This window comes from Podarcis raffonei, chromosome 2 (genome assembly GCF_027172205.1).
Source record: "Podarcis raffonei isolate rPodRaf1 chromosome 2, rPodRaf1.pri, whole genome shotgun sequence".
Taxonomy (NCBI): Eukaryota; Metazoa; Chordata; class Lepidosauria; order Squamata; family Lacertidae; genus Podarcis; species Podarcis raffonei.
This window is the reverse complement of record NC_070603.1, coordinates 69,816,041-69,831,421: the sequence shown is the minus strand read 5'-3', so window position 1 is coordinate 69,831,421 and position 15,381 is coordinate 69,816,041. Positions and strand designations below refer to the sequence as shown.

Genomic DNA, 15,381 nt, shown 5'->3' with positions numbered 1-15,381 from the left:
CACCCTCTCCACCCACACTGTCATCTCGTGTGTGTGTGTCCCACTTTCTACAACATACACCACACATACTATGTGCCCGCTAACCAGCCACACTCCTGGCTGTTTGCATGTGTGTGTGTGTGTGTATCATCTGTGGGATATGTCTCCAGCTGAACAGACCAAGAGGCCTGGCTTGCAAGCTGGAAACAAGAGAGGGGTGTCTGAAGTGCCTGGGCTTTGAAAGAGAAGGAAGCAAGCAAAGAGGAGCAGCTGGAGACCTTCTGGTCTAGAAGGAAGAGGAGGAAACGGGTGGGGAAGAGCAAACTACAAAGAAGCAACAGCAAAATAAAGCACTGGGGAGGAGGGGAGGAAAACTGATAGCAGTGCAGAGTTTACTCCATTTGCACTAACAAAGTTATAAATTGTCAGGCTGCAGCAGGTAAGAGTACTGATGAAGCTTTATCTAAAGAGAGCAACCAAGCTCTATGTCTCTCCACAAGGTGACATGGAGCTAGTAAGGGGCATACCAGGACCACTGCCTTGTTCCTCTGTCCCCCTGTAATCTATGTGCTGCTGATGTGGGCAGCTCCAGCACCATTGTGAAAGGAGAGGCTGAAAGGAAAGCAGTTGTGATGGGTTTCAGCTTCTGAACCAGGAGGTTTATGCCGCCCAAAGGCCACTAGCGTTTGAAAAGACCTTGCCTTGGAAGGATGCCACACACCTGCACACCCCAGGTTAGCAAGGAAGGGGGTCAGAAACGGCCCTTGGCAGTGAAAGTGGTGGCTCACAGGGAGAAGAGCACTTTCACATCCACAGGGCGCCTTTTCATTTTTTTCATTTTGGCCTTCCGGAGACAAATGAGCTTTCAGCAACCTGAGTGGGAAGAGAAAAACCACAACAGCCGATACAGAGAGCAGAGCTCCTGGCAGACAGAAAGGGCAGGGTGTGGTAGGGATAGTATGAAGTGGACCCAGGAGATGTAAGAAACTATTTGCAGAGAGAGAAAACACTGCATGTCAGTGCAGACTGAGAAAGTGAGGATCAGGGCAGAAGAAATCTCACAGGATTTCAAATTCTGGGTTAGCAACTGTGGAAGGAGAAGGGAAAAACAACAACAATTCTCCAAGCACACTATGGACTTGGTTTCTTTAAGAAGCATAAAGTACCGTATTTTTCGCTCTATAACACGCACCAGACCATAACACGCACGTAGTTTTTAGAGGAGGAAAACAAGAAAAAAATATTCGAAACGAAATAGTGGATATATGATTTTTGTGGTTCATGCTGTGGCCACAGACATGTGATCTGACAGTGAGTTTGGAGTAGCCCAATGCAAAAATCCTGAGGATCCATGTGGATCCATGCTTTGTAACCACGGAGGAGGAAAGGAAGGGGAACCATGGATCCTCTGCTCACGACTGCAGCAGATCCCCCCGCCACCCGCAGGCATTCGCTCCATAACACGCACAGACATTTCCCCTTACTTTCTAGGAGGAAAAAAGTGAGTGTTATGGTGCAAAAAATACGGTACTTGTCAGTTAGGTTTTTAAAAAGCAAAAGCATTTCCTAAGAGCTGCTCTGGAACAGACCAGGAAGCATATAGTGGCTCCAATTATTATCAGTCATACACAAGCACATGTACAGTACAAAGTGATTTCCATTATTCTTTAACCAGCTCATCTGCATAACAAGGCATGGGCGGTCTCCGATTCCCATTTTACACATGGGGAACGGATGCTGAAAGAAAGTGACTTGTTCAAAAGCATCCCACAGAGGCTATAGGTGGCCACTGTTTTGAACCTAGGTATAAGCACTTGTAAATAATTAGTCCCCCTTGTGGTGCATATTAAGGACCAGATTAAGTGCTCCATAATTGCAGGGTGAATTAATCTTACAGGAGACTACGTGGCAAGTGCTTCCTGGCAACTGAGTCCTGCTATCTTATGTTTAGGGAGCATGACTCGAGCCCTCTGTGCAATTCTGCTTCAAACAGAAAAAAGAGGTCCAGAAACTGAACTACCGGGGAGAAACCTTCAGTTGCCTGGGCCATTGCTGCAGACATGGGTGGACTGCTTCATCGCTTGCAGGGAAGTCTCAAGACATGAGGAAGGCAAAGGAAACGTAGCATGAAGTCTCTCAAGAACCTTCTGCCTCTCACAAAGTGTGAACATTCATTGGCTGGGAACGCCAAGTATGCAGGCCTCATTAACAATAACCCCCAACACCCACAACACACCCACACACAATTGGGTGACTGCAGAAATGGAGCACATGTCTATTGTTTGGGGCTTTGTAGGAGATGGCTCCCATTTCATCTCAGGAGGCAGCCTTCAAATCAAGGCTTCCCCATATCAGCAGGCCCAGAAAATTGCAAATAAAGGGTCGTGCTGAAAACATCCCCCAAGTCTATTCTGGGAAGATCCCCTGCGAGCAGGGATGGGCCTTCGCTGCCAACACCATCTCCAAAGAGAAAGGAGAGCCCCTTTGCCAAAGAGACAGGCGGCCTGTGGACAGCCAGGCCTCGCAGCCCAAAGGAAAAGGATGCGGCACTTGGGGGCCCTCGACGCCTCCTCCTTGCGCGGGGATGGCTGCCTGCGGAGGGCCCCCTTGGCTCCTCTCTGCCTCTCTCCTTCTCCTCCCCTCCAACCCCACCTCTCCTCCTCCTCACAGCCCACCAGCCCCTCCCCTCCAGCCTCCAGACCCCCTCCTCCCCCTCCCCCTCGCCAGCCCCACCTTCCTTTGTGTAGCGCGTCTCTATCAGATAACTTTCACCCCAAAACTGGAGGAGAAGAGAGGCTGGTACCCGGAGGCGCGGGATAAGCGCAGATGGGCACCGGGCGCCGAGCTGGACGGCGCGGGCTGGCTCGGGAGGGCGCCGCGGGCGGACGAGCAGGTGGAAGAGGCACCGCGCGGACCCGCCCCCGCCGCATCCGAAGCGATGCGCCCGGGGATGGGGTGCGGGGAAGGATACTGCGGGAGGGTGGGGGGAAGAAAGGGGGCGCGTCCTGGCACCGAGGTGGCTCCCACAGGGCTGGTGCGCGCCTCCGACCCCCCCAATTTTAGGGGTGGAAAACGCCCTCGGGACTTCTCTGAACTGCTCCCCTCCTCAAAAGAGCTCCGTGGGGCTCCAGGGCGGGACGCCGCTCAATACCCCCCTCCGCCCCGGACTCTGAAAAGGCTGCTGGAGCATCCTCGGGCTGTGCCCTCCTTGCGCCCCACAGAAAAAGGCCTCGCCCCAGCTCCCGGGCCTGGCCGCGCGTTGCCAATGCACCATTTTGGGTTGCTAATGGCTTCTCCCCCCCCCGCGCCCCCCAGTCATGTCCCAGGTCCGGGAGGCGAGGAATCTCCCGGATCGCCTCTATGGGGAGCGGGAGGGTGGCGGCGGGGGGGGGGAGAGCGCTGTTGGCGACTCCCGGTAGAAAAGCGGGCGGGCAGACGCCGCCCACGCCCCCCTGCACAAAGCAGAAACGGCAGGCAGCGCCCCCCTCCCCACCGCGGGGACAAAGAGCCCGCTCCCCCGGGGGGGCTTACCAGTCGGTGGGGCTGTCCTCGCCGATCACCTCCTGGTACGAGGCCAGCAGCTCCAGGCGGTTGGCGCCGAAGCTCACGCCAGCCATGCCGGCGGCGGAGAGAGAGGGATGCTGCTTTCCGGGACGTCGGCGGAGGGGCAGCGAGGGAGCCGCGCTCGGATGGAGACAGGCCGCCTGCCTGCTTGCCTCGGAGACACTGCAGCAGTAGCAGCCGAGGGAGGGAGCCGGGCGGCGCGGAGAGGAGGCTCCGCCTGCTGGCGCACCCGGTCCTAGCGCCGGCCGCGGCTCAGCATCCCCCTCCCGCCCCTCGGCCGCCTCTCCAACGCCGCCGCCGCCCACCTCCTCTCGATTTGTCCACATGTGGGTTGCCTGGGATCAGCCATCTTGAGCTGGATCACTTCAGGCACCACCACGTATGTGCGACGGCGGCTCCCGCTTACATTTGGCCCGGGCGACGGGGAGAGCCGAAAGTTAGAACTTGAGGCACCTGCGCCGTCGGGCCCAAGTTTTTGCAACAAAAACCTGAGCTCCATAGAGAAGTTCCCTCACACTTTTTAAAGCTCAGAGTTGCTGCGGCAGCGCAGAGGGGTCCAGAGAAAGGGGCACTCTGCGCACGCTCAGAGGCACTCACGCTCATCGCAACTTTACACGGTTGGCAGCTGAGCCTTGCCCGGTAAAGAGTTATAGGTCTGGGAAAGAGGGCCAGACTTCACGCAGGACACACCAGAGCAGAAGCTGGCAATTCAAATGACTACGCTGCCGGCTGAGCTGGGATGCAGCCTCAGGCTCAGCATCAGTGATCTACACCAAACCTTCAGTTGCATCGATATTGTAGCATCAGTCAGAACTGACTCATCCTCATCTCATGCACTTCAATAGAAAGTGAAGTCTCGCTGCCTACTGCAGTTCAGATCACATTCTTGTGATCTCAGGGGGGGTGTGGGGGACACTTGGTGGCACTGTGTGAAAAATCCCATTTTGTTGCTAGCACACTGTTTGCTATATAGCAATCATGTAGTCATGATTGAGTGATTGACAATACCCAGCCAAACAGAACCTCATGGTTTTGTAGTAGTGATCCCAGCACATCTCTCATTCTACCCAGGATGCCTCCATACAAGCCAGTCTGGAACCATCATATACACTTAGCATCCTCTCCACAAGCCCACCACCACCACTTGTTATAGCCCTACTCAAATGGCTCTTTTGGGAATCCGGAGGAGCTCTTAAAGGATTTCTGGATCCCACTTTGCCTCTTGACTTCAAGGTCTTCTCTGAAAGTGGCCTGGAAAAGCAATCTCACTCCCATACAGTGTGGGCAGCATCTGGGCCTCCATGGCACCTTATGAAGTAGGTGCCAACATTCTTCAAGTGTGAGGTGTTTTTTCCCTCTTAGCACTGCATTTCTTTTCTCAGTCACCTGGCACTTCAAAGCAAAGCCCACGTGGTTTCTAGCAGAAATGCAATTCAGACTTGAGCTACTGTGGAGGTGACCTAGTCTAGGTGATAGAGAAGCCTTTCTATAACAACAACAACAACAACAACAACAGAATAAACCCTGTTGCTTTGGTCACTGTCTACCAGTACTTGCCTGGCACTCCCAAAATTCAATGGGAAAGGCTTAAGCCTCTGCAACCTCTCCCCAAAACAGAAATCCTGGTTGTGACATGCCATAAGGCCTCCCTATTTTCAAGAAGCAATTTATGAATGGAGTCAAGCTGGGGTTTCCATCTGTCCTAAAGCTCTGCTTATAGATTATCAGCCAATTACGTTCCTTGTGATTATGGCCTTTAAGAATTCATCCAGCCTGTGGCTTTGATGATGCTTTGCCTCTCTGGAAAAATCTGTTCCATTTAAGAAAAAAAGGGGGGGAAAGGGAAAACATCCCCGTAAGAAGAAAAACCATTCTCCTTGCATAAAGCAAAGCAAGCGACCCCAAAGACAGTGTGACAGGACAACAGCAGCACTTGCCCTAACATACGCCCCCTTGCAAGACACAAATCAAAGCTAGCAGGAAGCACAAACCAAGTAGTTCCCTACAACAAGAACTGCAAGCATCAAGGAAGTTTCTCGCCAAATATAGGATCAGTAACCACTAAAGCAGAAGCTGGAATGAAAGCACAAATGCTACAAGCTGCACGAGGGAGGGGGACCCTGAATAGCCGGCCAAACAGAAACAGCCACACAGCAGACATAAGCTGCATCAAGGCTGCAAATAAGGAAGTGCACGAAATACTTCTCCAAGTTGCCAACTGTGTTTATCTCTGAAAACGAGTCCTTGAATTCAAGCTATTCTCAGTCACCAAGAGGTCTCTGGGCAATCTTTATGCTACCCTAAGCAGGTGCCATGTTCTTTGGGACCAAGTCATTAACTTTGACCAATGAAGCTTCATATATATGGTTTTGCCAATGCAGATGCCTTCCTCTGTTTAGGCCCACTGTGACCATCCTCTCCTTCGCTCACATTAACCTGCAAACAGCCACTGCCGCAAAAGGGCTTTGCTTATTTATGCTGGAGGCAGCCTCGCACACCACACCGCCCAATCTGCTCCCGGAATGCCTGATTTTCCATTAAAACATTTACAGTAGCAATACAGGTATGAAATCAAACTCCCGGCCAACAGGATATCACAGGCAGTTCCTGCTAAGTTGGGCAGTGCTAAGCTTTCCCTGCACCACTGTTGCTAGCATTTTCTGAAATGAAAAGTTACCACTCGGCTGAAAGTTGTTCTGCAGCTGTCACTTTTCAACAGAGAGGCCGTATTCAGTTTCAGCAATGCTGAGTTCCTTAGTCGCGTGCACAGTATTTCCACGAAACTATTCCCTTTTGCTTTCCCTCTCTGAGCATAAGAGGGAGGGCTCAGGTTGCTTCTTCCCAAGTAGGACTAATATTAGTTTCTAGAGTGTCTGTCACACCATATAACCCGCACCTGTATTTTTCACCCACTTTTCACCCCCTTCCACACACTGCCCTTTTAAAGACAAATCAGCACAACTCACATATGTGACAAAAGAATTAAAGACATATTTTATTAGGCATTCAAAGCACCACCAAGGTGGCAAAGAATTGAAGACTCCCAGCCGGACAGCACGGTTCTGGGAAACACACTTAGAGCAAATCAGAAATAATAACTCTTTGGTAGGGATGCTCTGGGGCCACATCCAGCCCAGGGCTGTGCGCTGCAAGCAAACGCAGCGTTGTATGGCTGGGGAGTGAATCACACGTTCATCTCATGGTGCGAGGAGAAGCAGCTTCTGCTGGTGTGGAGAAGAGGGCTGGATCCTGTGACAACTCTGTTCTCCATGGCACTTTAAATTTACTTTGCTTGAGGTCTGTTGCAACTTTATAGCACAAGGCTCCACACACCTTGGAGGTAGTCTGTTTCCAGCTCTAGGAAAGGAGTGGCTAAGTCTTGGGAGGGGAAAGAAAGCTCTTTCTTTTTCTTTTTGACTTGGTTCTTCCCAATTTCACTAGGGCCACATGTCTACGTGGAGGTGAGTTTCCATCACTGAAAGTGGAAATGCATACTAACAGGCAGGACAGAGCCAGGCCTGGATCACAGAAATCACTTGCGATGCCTTCTCAAGGAAGGAAAGGCAGACAGGAGCCAAAGTTGGTAGTTACAACACAAAGGAGGCAAGAAGTCACAAGAAGGAGCCCTACTCTGGCATTGGGAAAAGCTGTCGCCCCAAGAGGGCGAGGCAGCAAGCGTTCACATACACCTGAGGCAGTTAATGGACCTCCTAGGTAAGATCAAGTGTCAACTCTGCCTGCTTTGCAACAGCCACTAACGTATGGGATCCTTCAGCTAGGAAGTAACATTTCTGGGGCTCCACTTGGCTGCAGCTGTGACAAGAGCACAAAAGTGACAAGAGGCACGGGCAAATCCTTTGGACATATGGTGACACTGGCTTCACAGCATGCAGAAGGGGGGTGGTGATTCTGCCCCTGTCACTCAGTGCTGGTGCAGAATGGAATTCTATTTGAAAAAGAGCAGCAGCCTAAAGCTCAGACTCTAAATCCATGTACCTGAATCCTTGCAGAGTACTGAAGGGAAATCTGAGCACTGCAGCTCCCCCATTGGGAATGATTGTCAAGTGAAGGGTTTGAGGTGGGGTGTGGGGGCAGCTCTCTCAGGACAGGACAGGGCAAAATGTGGGGGAAAGAGGAATGCAGGGCTTGGGCGAGCAGCAGCTTGGGCAGTCAGATCTACTCTTCCCCACCTACTTCCTCCTCCTCACACATGTGAGAAAGCATGGCTCTTGCACAGGGGCTTATCCTTTTTAGAGTAGAATGTCTTTCCTTCCAAGTTGATCTGGCAGATCTGTGGGGGGAAGGAAGGGAGGAAGGACTCAGTGAGGCAAGCATCAGTTCCACGCTCACAGGCCCACCACCCACTTCAGCTCATCCACAGGGACAAAAGAGGAAGGGCAAAGCCACAGGAATCACCCAATGCACCGCTGCCCGGCTTCACCCCCAACAGTCGTTGCCCTGCTAGACCTAAGGCATTGCCAGTCAGCAGGAGGCACCCGAGAGTGCTTGCCACAAAGGGAAGCAAGGACGAAAGGTTAAACCAGACAGCTCCACCCCCAGGGAAAGAGCCAAGCTCAGAAGCCTCATCTGACAAGCTTCATGCTAGCAAATTGCTGCCCCTGCCTGCCAGCGATGTCCCTCTATCACGGAATGCTCCTGGAGCAAAGGCTGGATGGGGTTAGTTAGACCAGTGGAAGGTGGTGGGTGGCGGAAAGAGGTGCTCACCGCACAGACGAAGCAAGTGTCATGCCAGCTGAAGCCCAGCGCCTCCAGGAATCGATCGCCAGCGTCTATCTTGAAGTCACAGCCACGGCATTTGGTTCCAAACATCTTCTCATAGTCTTGAGGCAGGGAGAGAAGGGGGAGGAGAGATTAGGCCAAGGTGTTCAGAATCTGGAGGCCGAGCTAGGAAGAAGAGCGCTGCTGCTTACATGAGCCATTGCCACAGCACCACCCGTCCCACTCACCCGCTTGGCAAAGGGAGGCTGCTTTGATTGCAGCACCATGTTCGAAGAGCAGCTAGGATCAAAGGCACTTGCCTTAACACCAAGCCTGTCTGTATATCAACTGGCAAGGAGTCCTGTCCTCCCCAGCCCTACCTGGAGATGCCAGGAATTGAACCAGGGACCTTTCGCATTTAAAGCACGCACTCTACCACAGAGCTACAGACTGGGTTGCTAGAGTCTGGATCACTGCCCCAGTGATCTCAGCTACCAGCACCTTCCCCCTCTGATCCAGTGTTCTCTGCTCCTGCTCTAGGTTCCCTTCTGTTTCTGTAGCTCTGCTTCTGTCCCACAAGCCTGTCCTCCCCCCAGTATTTGCTTTTCTCTGATCAGAGCCCTTCCTGAGCTAAGCAACAGATGCTCTGATGCTGCCCTGGAGTCTGTTGGGCTGGCTGGAAGACCAAAGACTCCGTGAAGAGATGGCAGACAACCGTCCCAGCCATGTCAAGCAAGGCTGCACATGCTGTTAAGAGCCCTGCACACCCCACCCGGCTTATGATGAAAGGCAGCTGTTCATTCATCTGGGAGAATTCCAGATTCTTTCACAGCATCAGATAATGTGGGGGTGGAGAGGGAAGCCACTCCATTTGTTAAGCCTTTCTCCCCCTAGAAACCTCCTCCCAATGGAATATTCCAAGAGAAGGCTGTGTTTATCAGGACTGGAATGAAAGGAAAAGAACAACACTTCCCAGCATGCTTTGCTGCATGCTTACGTGATGCAGGTACTACTCTACTGATCTCCATAGCAACCTGGCAGAACGGGCGCTGCCCGGCAACCATTACCAAGGGGCAGCCAGACCAGGGTCAGAGGAGGACGCCATTGCAAGTGTTTTGCTGCCCAAGCTCTCCCTGCCACTGAAGGTCAGTACTAGGAACTGTTTCTGTGGGGTATCCCCCCACCCCTTCCAAGGAAGGCTGCTTTGGTGCTGGCTGCTGCTCCCATTCCAGGGGGAGCTTGGGACATCCCATATGCTTCCAATTTTACAAATCCAGAATGTTAATTAAAGGCTAACTAAAAGACTTCTAAGAAAGACCCACTACTTTGTGGGTACCACAGCCAAGTATTATCCATACCTCTCTCACAGTAGGGCTGCCCTTCTTCCATGTAGAAGGCACGATTGCGGATGGGCGTTTTGCAGGCAGCACAGATAAAGCAATGTACATGCCAGGTCATCTTGAGGGCATGCATAATTTCCTAAAGAAGCACAAGAACGCGAGTCACTCCACTGTAGGGCTGCCCTTTGCCAACAATGCAGGGTATTTAGACAGCACACTACATAGGCAATACTGAACTTTCCACATGCCAGCCATACATTATTTCAACCATCCCAACAACCTGGTAGGGGAGGCCAGGATTTAGCCTCCACAGATTTGGGGAGGGTGAAGAAGGCCGGAATACAGAGCAGGTTGCTCTAGCCTGCCAAGTGAGTTCATGACTAATATGAGATTTGAAACAGAGTTCCAGCTCGTGCTCATTGCTGTGCTATGTTTGCTCTCTGGAGCAGGACAGAGTCTGGGAGTCCCCAGCCTCAAATATAGTAGCAAGACAAGTCTATCAGGTTTGTACTATATGGCAAGAGCAGGCTTGGAGAACTTTTTTTGGCTCAGTTGTCCGGATCCTTAGCTGTCCACACCTCCAAGGGTCAGCTGTGACAGGTGAGTAGGACAACACACCTGTCAAAGTCCCTTGATTAGCATTTCCCGAGTACCTAACAGCTAGCTGGTTGTCTGCCACTTGGGAGTCGCAGTTCAGGAACCCGCAGGGCTGGTAAAACTGCTTTGTGCAGAGACCAGACCCACACATGGGGGACCCACAAGCATGGTTGGGGAGAAATGGCCCCACAGGCCAGCCAGAGGTCCTCCACCCCTGCTTTAAAGCATCAACCCTTGAGTTAACATAAGGAACTAGAGAGGATCACCCCTGAGTGGAAAGGGCTAGGGAAATCTCAACATCAGGGGTGTGGGACCTGCGACTCTCTAGAGGTTGCCTGACTCCAACTCCCATCAGCCTCAGCCAACACAGCCAATAGTGAAGGACGATGGGAGTCAGAGTTCAGAACCACTTGGAGTGCACAGATTCCTCCCCCCCCCCCTTCCTGACTCAGGATGCTTGAGAGCAGGCCTGCTTCCACGGAGGCTGCGCTCCAACCGAACTCACCCCTGTGATCTTCTTCTTGCACTTGGCACAGTTGGGGGCATAGCGTATGTCGTAGCACTTGGGGCAGAAGATGGAGCCCTTCTCCTCAAAAAACCCGCCCTCGTCCAGCACCTTCCTGCACTGCGAGCAAGTGAACTCCTCAGGGTGGTAGTAGCGTCCCAGGGCCACCAGGTAGCGCCCTCTAGTGGAAAAACAAAAAGAGGAAGGGTTAGCTTTGAGGTGGGTGATGAGCCTGGCCTCTTGCCTATTGGGGGAAAGGACAGGCGACCAGGGTCTTTCCCTTTCCATTGCCAGAAGACAATTCTACCTGTTGTTATGAAGCATGAGTCTACAGTACATGGAAGGGAACACTTCCAAGGGCTGGTTTGCACAGTGGCGTAGCATGGGGGACGGTTGCTCAGGGTGCAAAATATCAGCACCCAGTGCTGCCTCAATACAACTTTGCACATCTGTCGCTGCACTCTGTTGAAAACAGATTTTCCATGCAAACCAGGAAGTGACCTCTCCAGACAACGGAACAGCTCTTCTTATTTCTGCGGCTGCAAACTCCTGGGTGATGCGGATGCCATTAGGCAGTTGAATGTGCGTGTGTCCTCCGTCCATTTCCCTTCCTCCACACAGCCCTGGGCACTGGCAACTCACGCTATGCCACTGGGTCCGCACAGTATGACTGCAGCATTCCAACATCAAGCAAGGAACTCGCATTTGCAAACAAGCCACTGCAAGTATAGGCACCGAACTTCCAGGTCACCTCTGCACACAATATCCATCGGTGGAATCGGTGCACCCATCCAGAAGCCAGTATTCCAGGCTGCAACAGACTAAGCGAGGTGCAGGTGTACGTGTGTACAAACCACTTCCAAGAATTGGGGGGGGGGGAGAGGAAAAGGAGGAGAACGATCCCTCCGCACTGCTGCAACTCTCACCTGATTATCTTGTTGCACTGGTAGCAGATAGGCGTTTTGTCAGCACTCTCAGGGGCTTGCTGTGCAGCCTGCACAATGGAGTTGCGGTTCTGCATCGGGGTTGGCGTAGCCGGCTGGCTGTGCTTGCTCAGGACTGTGCTGGTTTTATCTGGGGCATACCGCTCAGCAAAGGAAGGATCCACAGCCCAGGGTGGGCGGCTGGCCGGGCCAGAGACAGGTGCAGGCTTCGGAGCAGGAGAGCCTAGAACAAGGCAATGGCACTTTATCTCTCAACAGCAACCCACTTAAGATCTGAAGCTTGCATGACATATGCATTGGCACTGTGTCTAGGGTCTGAGCAATTCACTGGGGATAATCTCTGCCCTTCGACCTGGGTGGACAGACCCTCCTTCCCAAAGGAAGGCCACTGGCCACTGCTCATTTTCAGGCACACATGCATTCAAAAATTTAAAGCTAACACAGCTTCACAGCGAGAAGCTACAACAGGTTTTGCTGTAGACACTGTGGAAGATACCAGGTGCCAGTAGGCAAAGCTTTCCCCAGCAAGTATCCCTGCCCAGAGGTTTCATCGCATGCACAGCGCTCCCAGCTTACCATATCCAGGCTCCACTTTCAAGGCTGGCGCAGAAGACAGATCCGGTATGGAGACCTGGCTACAGAATAACCAATTAGTTCCAGGCAACCTGGGCCCATTACCCACCCACTCCAGCAGAGGCTGCTACCATGGCTCAGGTCTGGCAAGTCAATGTAGTGGGGATACCTGTTTTTAATCTTTTCACAGACCTCAAGGGGCTCACTGGAAGAATGAAGTCGGGGGACACACAAGAGCATCACTGGAGCAGATTGTGTGCAGTCAAAATATGCCCATACCCACAGTGTAGCAGTGACCCCTATTGGCTGGTGGCTTTGCTGCCCAGAGTGACCAGCATTAAGAAGAAACAGGTCCTATTATGCTAAGCCCAGGCTACAAAGCCTGTTGCCGAGGATGCAAGGACAAGCCAACACAAAAGACATTCTCCTCGTTTATGTGAAGAAGGAGCATTCATCTTCCCTTCTCTAAAGGAGGAGTTCAAACAAGTCCTGGAGGAGGAGGAGGACATGCATCATGCTGTCCTCTCAAGCACAATGACAGTAGCCACCACCTGCATGGATGGAGGATAAAGAACAAAGACTCCTGGGCCTGGTTTGCTCTCCTAAAAAAAAAGTAGGACACCAGAGCAGGTTCTGCACAGGAGCACCAAAACCATTCCTGTTAACTGTACAGTATAGCCAGGTCAGAGGCAGATGGAAAACGGAAGGCAGGATTTATTTAAGGAAGTGTTCCTTTCCTTGTGCACAGCAAGTGCCTGCTTTCCTGGCATACCTGGGGCAGTTCCTATGTTCCCAAACTGGGCAATTGTGTGAGGACAAGCACTGTGATAATATCAGCATGAAGGAACAGCCTTTCAAAGCCTCCCAGCGTCAGGCTGCAGGGCAGGTCTGCATAAGAGGTACAGGCCTTAGTTCAGGGGTACAAGATCTACTTTGCAGGCAGCAAGGTCCCAGGCTCAGTTGACCAGCATCTGCAGGCAAGGGGCAGAAAAGATTCCCTGTCTGAGAGTTGCTGCCAGCCAGCGTAGATAATACTGAGCTCAATAGACCAAGAGTTTGACCTCAGTATAAGGCAGCTGAGATAGCTCAGTCAGTACAGCATGAGACTCTTAAGCTTGGGGTCATGGGTTGGAGCCCCACGTCGGGCAGAAGAATCTCAGGGTCGTGGACATTGGGCAAAATATCCCTGCATTGCAAAGGGTCGGACTAGGTGAGCCTCGTGGCCCCTTCCAACTCTACAATTCTATGATCAGCTTCCTGTGGCGGGACAGGTGATGCCGCAGAAAAAGGACATGAGGTGTTATCAACCACGAAATGCACTTGTGGCCAGGGAGTAACAGTGACAGCAATTCACCTGTTTTGCAATCAGACACACAGCTCAGCACTAGTAGCTGGCATCCACAGAAACCTGAGGGGCTGTGTGCTCATCTCTTGGCATAAGATTCACACAAGACAGCAAACTAGAAAGACATGCTGTTCCCTCTCACACATACACCAAATTCCACCACCTGTTCCAATGTGAGTCCAGAGTTTTGTGCTGTCAGAGGCCTGCCCCAACTTTGCTGGAAAGCACGGAAAGGCCAAAGTGCCCCAATCAGCTCCTTAGCCGTCTTGTGCTGCCTGCTAAATCACTTCCTTAAAGCTTCAGGTAGAAGCTATTCCACATGTTTAACCCCAACCCTACCTTCTTGCAGTAAACATTTTGCTTCCCATTCTTTCCTCTGAAGGTTACCATGAAGGTCCTCTTCTCTACAAGACCCTTTCAAATATTTCAAAAGGTTTATGTGGTGTGTCGGGGGGTGCGGTGTAGACAACGTCATATTAGAAGCATGAAGCACACCCACAGACAGGTCGCCTCACATAGGGCTCCAACAAATGACACCTCAACTTGGTCCGAGGGAGAGAGCCTATTGCCCCAAGGCCATCTAGCTCAGGGCAACAGGTCCATGCTACTTGCCCCACATATTCAAGGCTTTTCACTTGGGAGAGAGCCCTATGGCTTCAAGATGAACCATCAGAAGAAGTGTGGGCTTCAGAATAACTTCCAAGGTCACATGACTCAAGAATGAGATCCATGGCAGGGGAAGAGTGTGAAGATCAGAGGGGGAACCTTAGGATGTGGCAGGAACAGCAGCCCAGCTGTGTAGGCAGTCATTTGAGGAGACTCAAACACTCCTAGCCAAGAGCAAGAAACTACAGTCTGTTCAGGAGTAGAAGCCTATGTACAAGGAAGGAGGCGGGGAGGAGAATGGGAGATGTGTGGGGTTTGGGGAGCTGCTAATAAAGGAGAAGGGTGTCTTGAGCTGTTCCAAGTGCAAGCTTGAAAATGGAAGAGAAATAAAGCCTGCCCTTGTTGAACCCCTTCCTTCCCCCTTCTGAGCTCCCCTTGGGCAACCAGCTAGAAGAAGATACCAAGAAGGGGCACAGGGTACACATATTCCCCCACACCACCTCCTTCCTGTACATAGGAAGCAGCTATCTTGTTGGGAAAGGCTAGACTAGGCTCTCTCTTCTCATCATGCTCATTTTCTAAGTGTCTGATACAAGGGTAGCAGGGAGAATATTCTAACCTGAGATTCTCCACCTGCAATGAGAAAGGATACAGCTCATCAAGAGCTGCACTATGTGATTATCCCAGACAGGAGCAAACGGATTCTGCACACAAGGCTTGTTGCAGACTAAAAGGAGTGTGTGTGTGTTCATTAATTCCATTGTGCATGTTACATCTCATCCAACCTATCCAAGGACTTTTCCTAAGGTGCAATCAACAGAAGAAGAAAAAGAGTATAGTAAATTACTATAACAGCTGTTTCAGTGCATCATGCAGGCAGAGGTGGTGAGATCCTGGCAGTCTCCTGTCTCACCACCCTGGTCCTTGCCTGCTATCCTGTGATGTGGGCCTGGGATGAGAAGTTCACAATCCCCCATATTTATCCCAAGGAATTAAAAGTATTGAGAAAAGGAGAGAGAACTCAGTGGTGGCCTGCCAGTCAGGCTCCTGCTCCCAGAGGAAAACCAGGGCACAAAATCACCCCATAGTCATTGGTGGGCAAAGGCATTGCATCTTTGCTCAGCTTCCCAAACAACCTTACAGAGGACAGCTGGGTTTATGCTCAGCTGGAAAACAAGTCGTTCCTCTAAGAAAGCACACAGCCTCCCT

The 15,381-nt window shown here is 51.8% G+C and overlaps 2 protein-coding genes and 1 long non-coding RNA gene across 12 annotated transcripts in view; 1 reads left to right on the top strand and 2 right to left on the bottom strand.

Annotated features, from left to right (window-relative positions):
• DBN1 (drebrin 1) overlaps positions 1-3,738 on the bottom strand; it is a 40,561-nt gene extending 36,823 nt beyond the window's left edge. For 2 of the 4 annotated variants that reach the window (XM_053377259.1, XM_053377258.1), the window contains exon 1: positions 3,511-3,735. In XM_053377259.1, coding sequence (XP_053233234.1) covers positions 3,511-3,596 — 86 coding nt within the window. In that variant the 5' untranslated portion in view covers positions 3,597-3,735. Of the gene's footprint in view, positions 1-3,510 lie in introns of all 4 variants that reach the window. The other 2 variants (XM_053377257.1, XM_053377256.1) reach the window with 2 other exon arrangements.
• Positions 3,739-7,725: 3,987 nt separating this feature from the next.
• The window catches only part of PDLIM7 (PDZ and LIM domain 7), a 41,443-nt gene continuing 33,787 nt past the window's right edge, over positions 7,726-15,381 (bottom strand). For all 6 annotated transcript variants that reach the window (XM_053377248.1, XM_053377247.1, XM_053377249.1 and 3 more), the window contains 6 exons: positions 12,225-12,283; positions 11,631-11,871; positions 10,705-10,885; positions 9,621-9,741; positions 8,269-8,384; positions 7,726-7,834 (listed from right to left, as the gene is read on the bottom strand). In XM_053377248.1, the coding sequence (XP_053233223.1) occupies positions 7,748-7,834; positions 8,269-8,384; positions 9,621-9,741; positions 10,705-10,885; positions 11,631-11,871; positions 12,225-12,283 (805 nt within the window). In that variant the 3' untranslated portion in view covers positions 7,726-7,747. The remainder of the gene's footprint in view (positions 7,835-8,268; positions 8,385-9,620; positions 9,742-10,704; positions 10,886-11,630; positions 11,872-12,224; positions 12,284-15,381) is intronic.
• The window catches only part of LOC128408069 (uncharacterized), a 43,051-nt gene continuing 36,049 nt past the window's right edge, over positions 8,380-15,381 (top strand). For both annotated transcript variants that reach the window (XR_008328963.1, XR_008328962.1), the window contains exon 1: positions 8,380-9,407. This is a non-coding gene — a long non-coding RNA (uncharacterized LOC128408069). The remainder of the gene's footprint in view (positions 9,408-15,381) is intronic.